Source organism: Medicago truncatula, chromosome 5 (genome assembly GCF_003473485.1).
Source record: "Medicago truncatula cultivar Jemalong A17 chromosome 5, MtrunA17r5.0-ANR, whole genome shotgun sequence".
Lineage (NCBI taxonomy): Eukaryota > Viridiplantae > Streptophyta > Magnoliopsida > Fabales > Fabaceae > Medicago > Medicago truncatula.
Genome location: NC_053046.1, coordinates 10,606,284 through 10,619,902, shown reverse-complemented (window position 1 = coordinate 10,619,902; position 13,619 = coordinate 10,606,284). Strand labels below are relative to the sequence as shown.

At 34.1% G+C, this 13,619-nt stretch overlaps 1 protein-coding gene across 1 annotated transcript; it reads left to right on the top strand.

Moving 5' to 3' along the window:
• Positions 1-8,673: 8,673 nt before the first annotated feature.
• Positions 8,674-11,958, top strand: LOC11407070 (probable LRR receptor-like serine/threonine-protein kinase At3g47570). The gene is made up of 2 exons (XM_003612467.3): positions 8,674-11,391; positions 11,476-11,958. The coding sequence occupies exons 1-2, from the start codon at positions 8,703-8,705 to the stop codon at positions 11,838-11,840; spliced, it is 3,054 nt and encodes a 1,017-aa protein (XP_003612515.1). The 5' UTR covers positions 8,674-8,702; the 3' UTR covers positions 11,841-11,958.
• Positions 11,959-13,619: the final 1,661 nt, after the last annotated feature.

Below are 13,619 nucleotides of genomic sequence, written 5' to 3'. Positions count from 1 at the left end.
AATGTCAAAGAAGAAGCATTTGAAATTGAAGTAGGGATTGGACCTGAGAATTTATTTGATCCGACCGTAAAATATTGGAGATTGGGGAGAGTGTAGAACATATTGGGTGGAAGAGAGCCACTAAAGTTATTCGCTGCAACTGAGATAACTTGATGACATATTATAAAGACAAGAAGGAAATGTACCAGACAATTTGTTGACATCCACTGCTATAGCCCATAAATGTTTTAGGAAACACATTTCCTGTGGAATATTTCCCACCAAGTTATTATAACTGATCGATAAAACAGCAAGGGATGAAAGATTACCTATGGATGGTGGGATTTTTCTGGATAAATTGTTTCTCTCAATGAAGAAATTTTGAAGCTTTTGAAGAGAACCAATTTGGCTAGGTAATTTACCAATCAAATTGTTTCCTTCCAAGTCTATGGTTTTGAGCTCATAGCACTTTGTCAAGTTTATAGGAAATTCCCCAACCAACGAGTTGTTGAGTAGAAGGAGATACCCTAATTTTGACAAACGACCCAATTCTTGTGGAATGTTTCCATTGTAGCTGTTGTTTCCAATGTTGAGGTATCTCACTCAAATGAGAGAGATTGCCAATATATGGAGATATGGATCCATGCAACTTGTAACTTGGCAACCTCAACTTTGTAACTCTTTGATGCTTGGGATTGCATATGATTCCATGCCAATTGCAAAAGTGAGTTGAACTATTCCAAGAATCTAAGATACCATATGGGTCACTAGATACTAATTGGTTGAATTGGAGCAAAGCCAAATGATCAGTTTGGTTTCCTAGTGTCACAGTCACAGCCCTATTTGGACCAAAACACATTAAGGTTAAGATAAAAAGGTGAAGGTATACATACCAAGACATAGGTAACAAGAAGGTATTATAAGGCTTCATTTGGTTGAGGAGCAAGAGGGTGTTTGATGATTAGGTGTGGGGAATACAAAAGCATGGTTCTTCCCTCTCTTCTGGCATGGACATAAATACTAGATTCAACGTGTAGTGGGAAATACAAAAGTGAAGTGATGGTGCTTTGTAATAATTATGTGGAAATTTTAACACGAAAATTTCTCCACTACTAGCTTATATGCTATCCTTTTTGTTTTGACAAGTATATGCTATCCTTTGTATCTTATATAAGTAAGGTGTTACTTTATAAGATAAAAAAACGACTTTATTATTATTTTTTTTTGTATAATTTTTTCGTTTTTTTATGACCTATTAGGGGGTATTCTAAAAAAAAAAATATTTTACAGGGGGTAAATAAAAAAAAATATTTTACAGGGGGGAAAACAAAAAATGACCTATATTACAGGGGGTAAAGCACCATTAACCCCAAAAATAATTGTCATTTTAAAATACCAATGTAGTAGTTATTTTTTTTTTCAACTGTTATATCTTTATTTATTAAATTTTATCCAACTTAACTACTACACTAACTGCATAGATTTTTTTCTTTTAAAGAATACACTAACTACATTGTTAATTAATGATACTAATTTTACTGTTAAAAACAACATAGTTAATTAAAAATTTAGTGTATATTCTTGATAAGAGACAGGAAAGAAAAATTTATATGATTTGGATCAAGTTTAGTGTATTAAAAATGAAGAATGTATATTTATTGTTCAGGAGATATATGAATGATAAAGGGAAAAAGTATTAATTTCATTAAATTACTCAATGAAGGTTATGAGATTTCACATACTTTAACATGCTAGACATTAGAGATGAGGATCGAAACTATAACTACTATTTTCGTATTCAAGATCACAAAGTAAAAGAAGCATGGAAAAAGATGAGTAGTAGCAAGATAGTTAGGTCTGAAATTATATCTATTGAAGTGTGGAAAGTCTTGGAGAAAGCAGCAATGTGTGGCTCACCAAATTTTTTATCGAAATTATGAGTTTAAAGCGAATATCAGATAATTAAGTGGATAAAAAACATTTTAATTCCAATCTATAAGAATAAGGAAGATATAAAAAATTATTCAAATTACAGGGGTAAACTTACGAGTTATACCATAAAGTTATGGATAAGAGTGATTGAACAGAGATTAAAAAAAGAAAATTGAATTATTGATAACCAATTCGGTTTTGTGTCTAGGAGGTCGATCATGGAAACAATTTACTTACCACGATGTGTGATGAAGCGATGTCATATGTATATAAAAACAATTTATTTGTATTTTTTTTTTTACCAAAATTGTGAAAAATATAAAAATTTCTTACACGTGCTTAGAACGGCTGTCTGAATATATATAATTTGATGATTTAGTGTTAGTTAACTTCGTTGGAGTTTAATGGGAATCCGCTCCAAATATTAGTATAGAATATAAGAACTAAAGAAAATAAGAGGTGCTCAGGGGTAAAAAAAAAAGCCACGGGAGCCGAGTAAAGAACATACAAGAACATAAGGAGTACCAAATGTACTCAATATAAGTGTACAAACAAACCGAATAGAAAATAAGAGAAACAAGCAACTACTAAAAACCGGAATGAAATCGAAATCAAGCAAAACTGGATGACTCAATGACACTCCACAATTGTGAATCCGAACAGAAGGCAAACTGCCTCTAAAACCCAAACACAAAAACGACTTGTCCTTTTCAACCACACAAACAGAGAATATGTTCTACAAGCTATTCATAATAGGAACAAAGCCTACATGAGATCTTCCTGAAAAACCATTTCCATGTGGTGACCGGTGAATTTGACAATAGAAAATATAAGCAATTTTTTTAATGTGAATAACATATTTTCATTGCAAATTTTAGTCATTAGTTGTTAGATTAATATTCAGTCCATTGTTCAAGTTTGAGTAACCTCCAACTAGTTATTTCTGAGCTCAAAATTTTAGGTATTGGGTTTTTAGGCTGAATAGTTCCCTAATTATTATTATTATTATTATTATTATTATTATTATTATTATTATTATTATTATATATTATTAGATTTAAAAATGTTTTTGATCCCTATAAATATGTCAACTTTTCGTTTTAATCCCTCTAAAAAATTTCTTCAACTTTTAGTCCCTAAAAAGTTTTCCATCTTCACTTTTGGTCTAAACTCATATGTCAAATTGTCAAATTTTGAGAAATTCACCGAAAGAATTATAAGAATCTCATATGTCAAATTTTTATAATATTTAAGAGATTCTCATAAGTGAATAAAATTTTGTAGAAAATTGATAATATTATAAGAATCTCTCCCAAAAAGAATTAGAATTTTCTAACAAAACATGAATTAAATATGAATTTTTATATTTTTTGCGGTTAAAAATTCATATTTAATTTATGTTTGGTTAAAAAAATCTTTTTTTTTTGGAAAAGAGTTTGACAATATTCTACACATTATTGCATAATTTCATTAAAAAAAAATACAAAAATTAACTTAAAAATAGGGACTGAAAGTAGTGATTGAAAATTTTATAGGGACTTAAAGTTAAAGGAAAATTTTAGAGGGACTAAAATAAAAAATTGATATATTTACAGAGACCAAAACATATTTAACCCTTATTATTATTATTATTATTATTATTATTATTTTGGGGTCCCCAATTTTAGACTTATTTTTTTGCGCTAGGCTCTTTGTCCTGCCTCGAATACAACCTTTATTGTTGGTTTCATCGTAATCATAATAAAAACAAAATACTAACATTTCAGCTTGGCAACTGTTTATTTTGTGGGTAGAAAACTGGAAGATAAGCCAATGCCAATATCCATGTAGACCAACGTATAGGATAATGCTACATGGATATTCAATATGAATAAAATATGGCTTGACTTCTAACTTGAGAATCGTTTCTTTTGGGGTAGAAAATTCGAAGCTACTGCCAACGCCAAACTGTGGACCAACTGATGATGGCCCAACTTATCTCCAATTTGGCTTAGCTTCAGGGATGTGTTGTGACCTCACATGATCCAATGGAAGACTTTTTTTTCTCTAAATGGAGGTTTAAAATATTTTCTCTAATTGGCTTAGCACAATTTTTGCTCACAAGTCACGTCCATCATACTCACAATTTTTGCACTCTAAGAACTAAATGGAGGACTGACCTTGCCCTTGCAGTGACAATGACCCCCGTTTTTGGTGAGAAGAGGTTTCACCATCTTCTTTCTTTGTTTACTTTGATGAAAAACTCATTTCTAATATTACACTGCTATTTTTCCTCGAATTGCTCTGCACTTTGAACATTTGTTTTGTTTTTACCAGAAATATTTCATTAAATTGTTTTTTATTACCGTCACACGACACTTTCAAAATAAAGAAGCTAGCAAATAAGATAAGAATCTACAACACAATAAATTTTGAAATCATATATACATCTTTCAGTAAATTTTACTTCTCAACGACCAAAAATTATCTTTCACGGTTACAAAAAACGAAAGTAGAGAAAACCAATTCCGTCACACCAATCTTTCATTTTCTTCCGCAAGCTCCCCTATATAAATAGTTAATAGGTATTGATTCTATAATTTTTTCACAAAATAAACATTGAAGATATCCGCGCAACACGAAGGCTTATATCTAGTTTTGATAGTCCTACCAAGGGATGATAAAATGGATGAACCAGTTCCACCATGAATTGTCTAAAATTGGACAAAGTGAGGAGGACCAATTAGAGGTATAAAGCTGAAAATCGCATTCCGCCCATTTTATGTCGACTATCTTGTTGGCGGGGGTTCGTGGTAAATTTTTTGTAAAATAATGTTCAGTTCTCAAGCCAATGGTCGGAAGATGTGGACAAAGGTGAAGCTATTATATAAAATTCCCTTGCATTATATCTTTCGGTAAATTTGACCACTACCATTTTGTATCCCTCGCATTCCTATATAATACAACTGACTGAGGTTTCCTATGAAGGCCGGTATATTCCCTGATAACCTGTTTCCTCCCAATCCTAAGTATTGTATCTTTTGAAACATCCCAAAAGTTTTTGGAATCGTTCCTTCTAAACGGTTATCTCCCAAATGTAGCTGGAATAATTCCTTCAAATTGGTTATTTTCCATGCTCAAGAGAACTAGATTTACTAGATTTCCCAACTCAGCAGGAACTTTTCCCGATATCTCATTACCCCCAAGGGCTAGTCTACTAAGTTGGGAGCATAAATTGCCCACCAAATTTGGCAATTGACCTCCAAAATTATTAGCAGCTATACTAACACCGTATAATTTACTACAATTTGTCAATGTTTTCAAAATCTTTAATTGATTTTTCAGCTAAAATGTTCAATTCTAAGTTCAAATAATTAAGATCTTGTAACTTCCCTAGACTTGGAATTTGTCCAACAAAATGGTTTGAACTGATGTCAAACAATGTTAGGGTAGAAGCGTTTGCAATGGAAATAGGGATTTTACCTAACATCTGATTCCCGCCTATTTCAAAAACTTGGAGATTGGGGAGAGTTTGGAACATGTCGGGTGGAAGAGAGCCACCGAAGCTATTTGCTGGGGCTGAGATGCCAGTAAGAGATGTCATATTGTGAAGACAAGGTGGAAATGTACCAGATAGGTTGTTCACAGGCAGTAACATTATTGTCAAGTTTTTAAGATGACATATTTCTTGTGGAATATCACCCTCTAAATAGTTGTAACCAACCCCAAGACCTATCAAGGAAGAAAGATTACCTATGAATGGCGGTATTTCTCCAATTAAATTATTTTCCCAATGTTCATTGCATGAAGATTTTGTAGAGAGCCAATTCCAGTTGGTATTTTTCCAGTGAGTTTGTTTCCATATAAGCGCAAGACTTTAAGATTGGAGCAATTTGTCAAGTTCGTAGGGATTTCTCCTGTAAACGAGTTATTACTGAGAAAAAGTCCCTGCAATTGTAACAATTGCCCCAATTCCTGTGGAATTTTTCCAAAGAAACCATTGCTTTCAAGGTTAAGGTTTCTTATACAAGTGAGATTGCCAATATAAGGAGATATATATCCATGCAACTTGTATCCTTGTAACATTAATTTTGTAACTCTTTGATGCTTGGAATTGCATGTGACTCTGTTGTGTATCCCCGTATCTCCAAGATCGGATCGAACCACACCAATACAAAGAATAATGATGTGTGGAGCGACGGAGAGTGGTAACCACCAAACAAAGTGTATTGTGCAAGCAACAAACAACAAAACACCACCTAGATCTAATCTAGGAAACAAGTGTGAAACACAAAGCACAATCACAAGATAAACAAGGAGAGGGAAGTAGAAAACAAATACACCAAGAGATTGTTCACCCAGTTCGGTCCAAACTTGACCTACTCTGGAGGAGAGATTGTACTCTCCAATCCACTATCAAATGAGTTCTTACAAAAGGGATACAAAAGGTTACAAGAAATTAGCTTGACAAGTTCACTATGAACAAACCCTAATTTCTACCCTTCTCCCAATCTCACCAAGACACTCAATGATTCTCTCTTTACAAGGTGTTTCCCATGTTTTCTACCCAAGAGATACTCTAATCAAAGAACCCTAAACCCTAGAGTTCCCCCTTTGATTTCCCAAGTCTCTCTCTCTTCCAACTCTCTCTTCAAATCTGCACAAGAACACTTACATACTAGTCTTCCTCTGTTGAAATCGTGTCACGATTTCCCAAATCGTGTCACGATCTGCGTACCACCGAAGAAACGACCAGTCCTTATCACGGATACTTAACGAGCAAGTTTCACGATCGTGTCACGATTTTCCCAAATCGTGCCACGATTTTGCACCCTGCAACCTATCTCACGGCACCCGGAATCGTGTCACGATACCAAAATCGTGTCACGATTTCCCTGTTCTTCCAGACCACAAATTTGAAGACAATCTCAACAGACTCCATGCCAGTTGCAGAATTGTGTAGAAGCATTCCAAGAATCGAGGATTCTATATGGGTCGCTGGATATAGACTCCTTGAATTTGAGCAATGCCAGATGATCAGTTTGGTTTTCAAATGCCAAGGCCAGTGTTGTAGTTTTGTTTGGGCCAAACCAAGTTAAGCTTAAAGTATGGAGAAGAAAGAGATAAAGGTATACATGCCAAAACATATAGATAACAAGAAAGGAAAAGGCTTCATTTGTTTAAGTAACAAGGCGCTAATAGATTAGTTAGTTTTCTTATGCTATATGGTGGTTGTGTTTGGGTTTGATATGCTCTCTCTTCTTCTAGTGGATTTAAATATTGGCTGCAATAGGAGTTAGAACGAACGAAGAAGGTGAGAGGAAAATGTTGAGTGACTTTTCTAAGTCACAGATCAGTCACTTTCAGCCGTGGCAGTATCTTCCAGTTTTCTACCCTAAAAGAAACGATTTCCAAGCTGAAATGTTAGCATTTGTTTTTATTATTATTATACCATGAAAGCACTCATATCATAACAAACGTATTAAACATGGCAGGACTAATACTGATATGATAATGAATGATTGGTGTGCAGCAACATCAGCGGGTCATATATATATAATATATAGCATGACGATGACACCTTATTTTCTACACCAAAAGACACGATTCTCAAGTTGGAAGTCAAGCCATATTACTCATAAGTTATAACTAGTACTCCCTCCATTTCAAATTCTAATTTTTTTTTGGTGTAAATCGGGTATCCTCCGCGCGCAACTGCAGAGACTAATCCCTCGAGCATTGTGGGACTCAAATGGGCGGCAGACTCTCCCTAAGAGTTTTAACACTGCTGCATGCCCAAGGCTGGATTCGAACCCAGGACCTTGGTTAATCTAGAAGAGACCCGTTCCATCTCATCTAAGTGCTCTTGGGTTCAAATTCTAATATATTGTTGCCTTTTAATTATCACTTATAATTATTATTCAAAAAAACAAATTATCAATTCTAATTATTAAAGTTTTCAAAAAAAAAATATAATTTTAGAATTTTATTTAATCAACATTTTTTTAAAGAATATTTCATCAACATATATTAAATAAAATTTGATATTATAAATAATTTTCATACTAAAAATGTTTTAAATACAACAAATTTTGATCTTATTATTTAATCATTATTTCTTACGTGTCCATTCACAAAATTAAATTTTGCATTTCGTACTTCACGTTGAATCTAGCATTTAAATGCATTCTCAAAGAGAAGGAATCACCATGCATTGCATTCCGGCCTAATTATCAACACCCTCTAGCCAGGCCCGGCCTTGAGGGAGTGCAAGGTGCTCAATCAAGCCGGGCCTCCAAAAGCTATGGGCTTTAGAAAAATCAACTCTAATACCCACCCCCATTTAAATAAAAAATATATGTTCTTTTTTTACACGTTTGAGTTTTTTCTAGACTTTAGTTCTCCTATCTGAACATAAATATGGTACTATCAAACCACCCCCAATTTGTATAATCACTTAATCAGTTAATTTGAAAAGTTATTTCATTGAAAGAATCACAACAATCATTTATTTTTCACAAAAATCATTCGTTATCCCCTTTCCCACAACGGATAAGTAATCAATCCAAACGGCACCGTTAGTAAATTCTACCTCTCTTTCACTTAATTTTTTTGTATTTCGTTTCATGTTTAGAAACTATTCTGATTCTGATTTTTTAATAAAGCTTAACTACACAAAAAAATTGCGTTTTTATTTATTGGCGTCTATTTTAAATAGAGAGCCGAGCCTCCTATTTCATAGGGACGGCCATGCCTCTAGCTCTCTGATCACCCCCCAAAAAAGAACACCCTCTGTATAGCTCATCAACCAAATGAAGCCTTATATTTTGATGTTACCTATGTCTTGGTATGTATACCTTCATCTCTTTACCTTAGCCTTAATGTGGTTTGGCCCAAACAGAACTGTGGCAGTGGCACTAGGAAACCAAACCGATCATTTGGCATTGCTCCAATTCAAGCAATTAATATCTAGTGACCCATATGGTATCCTAAATAAATGGAATAGTTCAACTCACTTTTGCAACTGGAATGGAATCATATGCAGTCCCAAGCATCAAAGAGTTACCAAGTTGAAGCTGTCAGGATACAAGTTGCATGGATCCATATCTCCATATATTGGTAATCTTTCTCGTTTGAGATTTCTTAACCTTGAAAACAACAATTTCAATGGAAACATTCCACAAGAGTTGGGTCGTTTGTCAAGATTAAGATATTTTCTTCTATCCAACAACTCTCTGGTTGGAGAATTTCCTTTAAACTTGACAAACTGCTCTGAGCTCAAAAGCGTAGACTTAGAAGGAAACAAACTTTTTGGAAAAATACCTAGCCAATTTGGCTCTCTTCAAAAGCTTCACATTTTCTATATCGGAACAAACAATTTATCTGGAAAAATCCCACCATCCATAAGGAATCTTTCATCTCTTAATATTTTTTCAATTGGTTATAATAACTTGGTAGGAAATATTCCACGTGAAATTTGCTTCTTAAAACAGTTGAAGTTTATAGCAGTGCATGCCAACAAATTGTCTGGTACATTTCTTTCTTGTCTTTATAATATGTCATCTCTTACGGGGATCTCAGTTGCAGCGAATAGCTTTAGTGGCTCTCTTCCGCCCAATATGTTCAACACTCTCCCTAACCTCTATTTCTATGGAATTGGAGGAAATCAATTCTCTGGTCCAATCCCAACTTCCATTGCAAATGCTTATACTTTGATAAGGTTTGATATTGGTGGTAACCATTTTGTCGGACAAGTTCCATGTCTAGGGAAGCTACAGAAACTTTGGTCGCTAAGTTTGCAAGATAACAAATTAGGTGACAATTCCAGTAAGGATTTAGAGTTTTTAAAATCATTAGCAAATTGTAGCCAGTTGTACTCTCTCTCTGTAACCAACAACAATTTTGGAGGTAGTTTGCCAAATTTGATAGGTAACTTATCCCCTGGACTAAGTGAATTATATATTGGGGGTAATCAAATATATGGTAAAATTCCTATAGAATTAGGAAATCTAACTAGCTTGATTCTCTTAACCATGGAAGATAATCGTTTAGAAGGAACGATTCCAAAAACTTTTAGGATGTTTCAAAAGATACAATACTTAGGATTGGGAGGAAACAGGTTATCAGGGGATATACCGGCCTTCATAGGAAACCTCAGTCAGTTGTTTGTTTTGCGTATGGAAGAAAATTTATTAGAAGGGAATATTCCTCTAAGTATAGGGGAATGCCAAAAGTTGCAATTTTTAAACCTGTCACTAAACAACCTTCGAGGAGCCATACCCTTAGAAATTTTTAGAATTTATTCCTTAACAAAGGGATTGGACTTGTCACAAAATTCATTGAGTGGTAGTTTACCTGATGAAGTAGGTTTGCTAAAAAATATAGGTACAATAGATGTCTCTGAAAATCATCTCTCAGGTGGCATTCCAGGAACCATTGGGGATTGCATAAACTTAGAATACCTTCATTTGCAAGGAAACCTTTTCCTCGGAACAATACCTTTCACTTTGGCATCTCTCAAAGGTCTTCAATATTTAGACATGTCAAGAAATCAGTTGTCTGGATCAATTCCTACAAGTTTGCAGAATATTGTTTTCCTAGAATACTTCAATGTATCTTTCAACATGTTGGAAGGTGAGGTTCCAATGAAAGGTGTCTTTCAAAATGCAAGCAGGTTAGCAATGATTGGAAACAATAAGCTTTGTGGAGGAGTTTTAGAGCTGCATCTACCGCCATGCCCTATCAAAGTTATAAAACCTACAAAACACCTCAAGTTGAAGTTGGTAGCAGTGATAATTAGTGTCATTTTCATTATTATACTGATATTTATTCTAACCATCTACTGGGTAAGGAAAAGAAACATGAAATTATCTTCTGATACACCTACAACTGACCAGCTAGTTAAGGTTTCATACCAAGAACTACATCAAGGAACTGATGGATTCTCAGATGGAAACTTGATTGGATCAGGAAGTTTTTGTTCCGTATACAAAGGAATTCTCGTATCACAAGATAAATCTGTTGCTATCAAGGTTCTGAACCTTAAAAAGAAGGGAGCTGATAAGAGTTTTATTGCCGAATGTAATGCACTCAAGAATGTTAGACATCGAAATTTGGCCAAGATTTTAACATGTTGTTCTGGTACTGATTATAAAGGTCAAGAATTTAAAGCTTTAGTTTTTGATTACATGAAAAATGGAAGTTTAGAACAATGGCTTCATCCATGGAATGTGAATTCAGAGCATCCAAGAACGTTGGACCTTGTTCATAGATTAAATATCACTATCGATATTGCTTCTGCACTACATTATCTTCATCATGAATGTGAGCAGGTGGTCCTTCATTGTGATATAAAGCCAAGCAACGTCCTTCTTGACGATGACATGGTTGCTCATGTGAGTGATTTTGGCATAGCAAGACTTGTCTCAGTTATTGAAGACACATCTCATCAGGAAACTAGTACAATTGGAATTAAAGGGACTGTTGGCTATGCTCCTCCAGGTACTTTGTAGACTTTTCTTAGATCACTTATATTTGACATTCTACTAGTTATAGAGTATTAAATGCTTTTGCTTAATCTTGTAGAGTATGGAATGGGTTCTGAAGTATCCACATCTGGTGACATGTATAGCTTTGGGATGCTTATGTTGGAAATGATCACCGGAAGAAGACCCACAGATGAAATGTTTGAAGATGGTCAAAATCTACATATGTTTGTTGAAAGTTCATTTCAAGATAATCTTATACAGATTTTGGACCCACATCTTGTTTCAATAGAAGATGGACATAATGAGAATCTTATTCCAGCTAAGGAGAAGTGCTTAGTTTCACTTCTAAGGATTGGACTTGCTTGTTCAATGGAATCACCAAAAGAAAGAATGAGCATAATAGATGTTACAAGAGAGCTAAATATAATCAGAACGGTCTTTGTTGATGGCGAGACAAACTAAAATTTTATATGCGTTTTCTACTCTTCGTTACATATGCTTATGTAATTATAATTTATTTTCTTGTATTCACCTCTAAATTTCAAAATTCCTAATTTCAGGTGTTCTTGCGTGAGTAGGTAAAGCTGAAATAATTCTCTGTTGTCATTTGTAATATAGACACGGATGCAGTATGTTGCACTGTCTCTAGACTTAAATTTTGTATCCAAATTAACAACTTTTTTTGTGGACTGTATGTTTTTAGAAGTGTGTATCCAGATGGCGCAAATTGTTAGGAAGTTTACACCTGAACGCCACAAAACTTTTAAAGATACATAACATACATCCAATCTAGTAAATGCAATAAATGAGTAATCAAAAACAAAAACAAGGGTAATGATAAGTATCCTGAATTTTTTTATCCCGACATATTCACGACCTTGTTAAAATGGCCTTGCTATCACTTCTTTCCTTTTTTTTTCAGCATCTTTACTTTAACTAAAGAGGATATCCAACGGCTGAAAACATTTCGGGACACTTTCTTGATGATTTGTTTCGCTGTAAATAGCAGCACTGCAAAAACAATAATTAACAAATATGTTGTGAATTCGATGAAAATCACACCAATAACAAACTTGATGTGTGGAGCAAGGATAATCAAGCAACCAAAACAAAGTGTATGGAAGTTATAAATACAAGTCAAAAGTAGAAAACAACGGCGAGAAGAACACAAAAGAATTTGTTGACCTAGTTCGGTCCAAATTGACCTAGTCTGGGGGGAGAGAGCAGCCCTCCGATCCACTATATGATGAGTAACGTTACAAAGAGAAATCAATGGGTTAAAAGAATAAGTCTCCTGCCTAATTCTACCCAAAGTCTCAATCTCTTTCCGTAAGCAAGAGACTGAATCCTAATAGTGTTTCCCAAGGTGAATCAACCCTCAAACCCTATCGTTTGTTCCCAAAGAGACAAACTCTAGTTTTGTTGTTGCCATTCTAAACCCTTGTTTCAGCCCCTCTATCTCTCTCAAAGTTTAGCCTGATACAAGGTCTATATTTATAGTAAAAGTATAACTCATAAATTTGGAACAAATACCACACTGAAGATACGTTTTTTTTTTCTCCTTCAGTGAAAGAATATTTGCATCAAAAATATAATATTCCCTTTCAAAATATATTTGCATCAAATCGTTCTTCATACGATACAAAAATATATTTATTGTCCATAAATATATTTTCAGCACAAAATATATTTGAAACAAATCTTTTATATTTTTAGCAACAATATTCCCCATCCATCAAAGTAGTAATAGTAACATGAATATTCAAAATTTTATTAAACTGTGCAATGGAATATGGCATATAAGCAAGATGTGGAATTTTCATAATAATTTGAGTAACATAGTGTAAACCCGACAATAATTCATAAAAGTTTATAGGCATGATTTGGAATGAGATTTGCAACTCGATACCTCTAATTGGTCCTCCTCACTTTTTCCAATTTTAGACGGATTCATGACGGAACCGGTTGACAATATATCCATTACAAAATTATATTTTTATTAATACATCTTCAATTTAAGTGAAATCTCCAAGAGTGAGGCAATCAAAATTTTAAGCCTCCATTTACAGGAAAGTCTTCAATTGGGGTAGTATCTAATTTACTGATAATGTGAGGTCACAACACATCCCTAAAGCTAAGCCAAATTGGAGATAAGTTGCCCTATCATAGTTTGGCGTTGGTCTTTCACAAACCTCTGGTGAATGAAGGTTCTACGTATCAATTCTGCATTTTTTTTTTTCA

Excerpts from the sequence above, each read along its gene's own strand:
- LOC11407070 (XM_003612467.3), top strand. The coding sequence starts at position 8,703 with ATGAAGCCTTATATTTTGATGTTACCTATGTCTTGGTATGTATACCTT. Across the intron at positions 11,392-11,475 it reads TGTTGGCTATGCTCCTCCAG|AGTATGGAATGGGTTCTGAA; the intron begins GTACTTTGTAGA and ends TTAATCTTGTAG.